General features: G+C 65.1%; 1 protein-coding gene across 1 annotated transcript in view; it reads right to left on the bottom strand.

Moving 5' to 3' along the window:
* Positions 1-1,508, bottom strand: part of ABCB8 (ATP binding cassette subfamily B member 8) — a 13,951-nt gene that overhangs the window by 7,236 nt on the left and 5,207 nt on the right. The window contains 2 exon segments of the mRNA XM_014588491.2: positions 1,003-1,108; positions 1,432-1,492. Coding sequence (XP_014443977.1) covers positions 1,003-1,108; positions 1,432-1,492 — 167 coding nt within the window.

The raw sequence follows: 1,508 nt of genomic DNA, 5'->3' as shown, positions 1-1,508 counted from the left end.
GCTCGAGGAGGGTCACGCTGCCAAGCAGTCCTGAATGGAGCAGGGCTGGGGCTGTTGGTGGAAGCTGGTCTCTGGGGAATGCTGGCAGGCCCAGGCGTGGGTGCACCCCAACCCTCTGCTGGCGGTGGTAGCACGGGTCCCTGCCGCTTACTTATCACTGGCTCATGTGTGAGATCTTTGGCTTCTGCTGGGCACCGTCCCAGTGAACCCACCCAGGTGAAAAGCCCTGCGTCAAACCATCCTGCGGCTGGGACAGTGCCTGCGGGGGCGACAGAACATGAAAGCGGCAGAGGGACTGCTCGTGTTCCGCTGGGGGAGAGCAGGGGGGAGACGGGCCCGCGGCACAGCCACCCTGACCCCGGGACAGGGCCTGGCTGGGCAGGTAGTTTCAGCGCCACGGCAGAGAGCTCTAAGTGGGGTGGGGGGTGGGGGGTGGCAGCTCTGACAGGCTCTCACGGGTGACCTGGCCACGCACGGAGTATTACGTGGCCTTACAGAGAGGAGACTCTGACGCAACTGGGGCACCTGATGACCCTCTGCTCAGTGCCGTAAGCCAGCCACAAAGGGACAAGCACTGCATGCTCCCACTCACAGGAGGGACCAATACTTGGGAAGTCATAGACAGGAAGTAGAGGGCAGGTGCCAGGCGGGGGAGGCAGGGCAGAGGCGCTGCGTGCTAGAGACGGCCGGCGGCTGGCCGTGACACCGTCGGGCAGTTAGCCTGTGAGCTGTCAGCTAATGGTGACGGCGGCGAGCTTCGGGTGTGAAAGGGCAAGGCTCGAGGGAGTTGGGAGCGTGTGCGGGCTGCAAGCAGCAGCCACGCCGGCTGTCCTTCGCACTCTCGGCCTGGAGCGATTGCTGGACCCTGAGGGCTCTCCCCCAAGCTGGGGCTTCCCTGGGTGGCTGGGCAGGCCTGGGTTGTGTGGCCGTCCCGTCCTGGATACAGCAGATCTCCGGAGGGTGACAGGAGGTTCCCTGGGGTGAGAGGGGCTCCGTACTCACCTCTGTACTGTCTGGGAGGCCACCAGGAAGGACATGAGGTCTCCCCCTGTCAGCTGCTGTCCGGCCACAAGGGAGCCCCCAATAAACAGGGTGCCCAGGACCATGCCTGCACAGGGGAGGGGCTAGGGTGAGGCAGGAGGCAATGGAGCCAGGGAGAGGCTGGCCCAGGATGGTTTGAGTCCTGGCCCCATGCTGCCACCAGCAGACCAGGACGAGTCACTGCTGGTGTCAGACAAGCAAGCAGGGTGGGGCACCTCCTGTGTCCTCCCGGGCAGCCCTGTGGCCCTCAGAGCTGATATAGCCCACTGTGCTACCACTCGCGCCAGATCTTGGCCTCCAGGCACCTGGCATGTGAAGGCGCACGCCACACTGGGAGGGCAGTGGGCTGGAGGAGGCCCCTGGGGCCCCAGCTCTGGTCACTGCACTCACAGTTGAAGGCGACGTTGGAGAGGCCCTGGAAGAGCGCAATGCCCCGGCCCAGCTCCTCGGCCTTGCAGCGGCATTCC

Source organism: Tupaia chinensis, unplaced genomic scaffold (genome assembly GCF_000334495.1).
Source record: "Tupaia chinensis unplaced genomic scaffold, TupChi_1.0 Scaffold000280_1, whole genome shotgun sequence".
NCBI lineage: Eukaryota > Metazoa > Chordata > Mammalia > Scandentia > Tupaiidae > Tupaia > Tupaia belangeri.
Note: the sequence above shows the minus strand (reverse complement) of the source record. Positions and strands in the feature narration are given on the sequence as shown.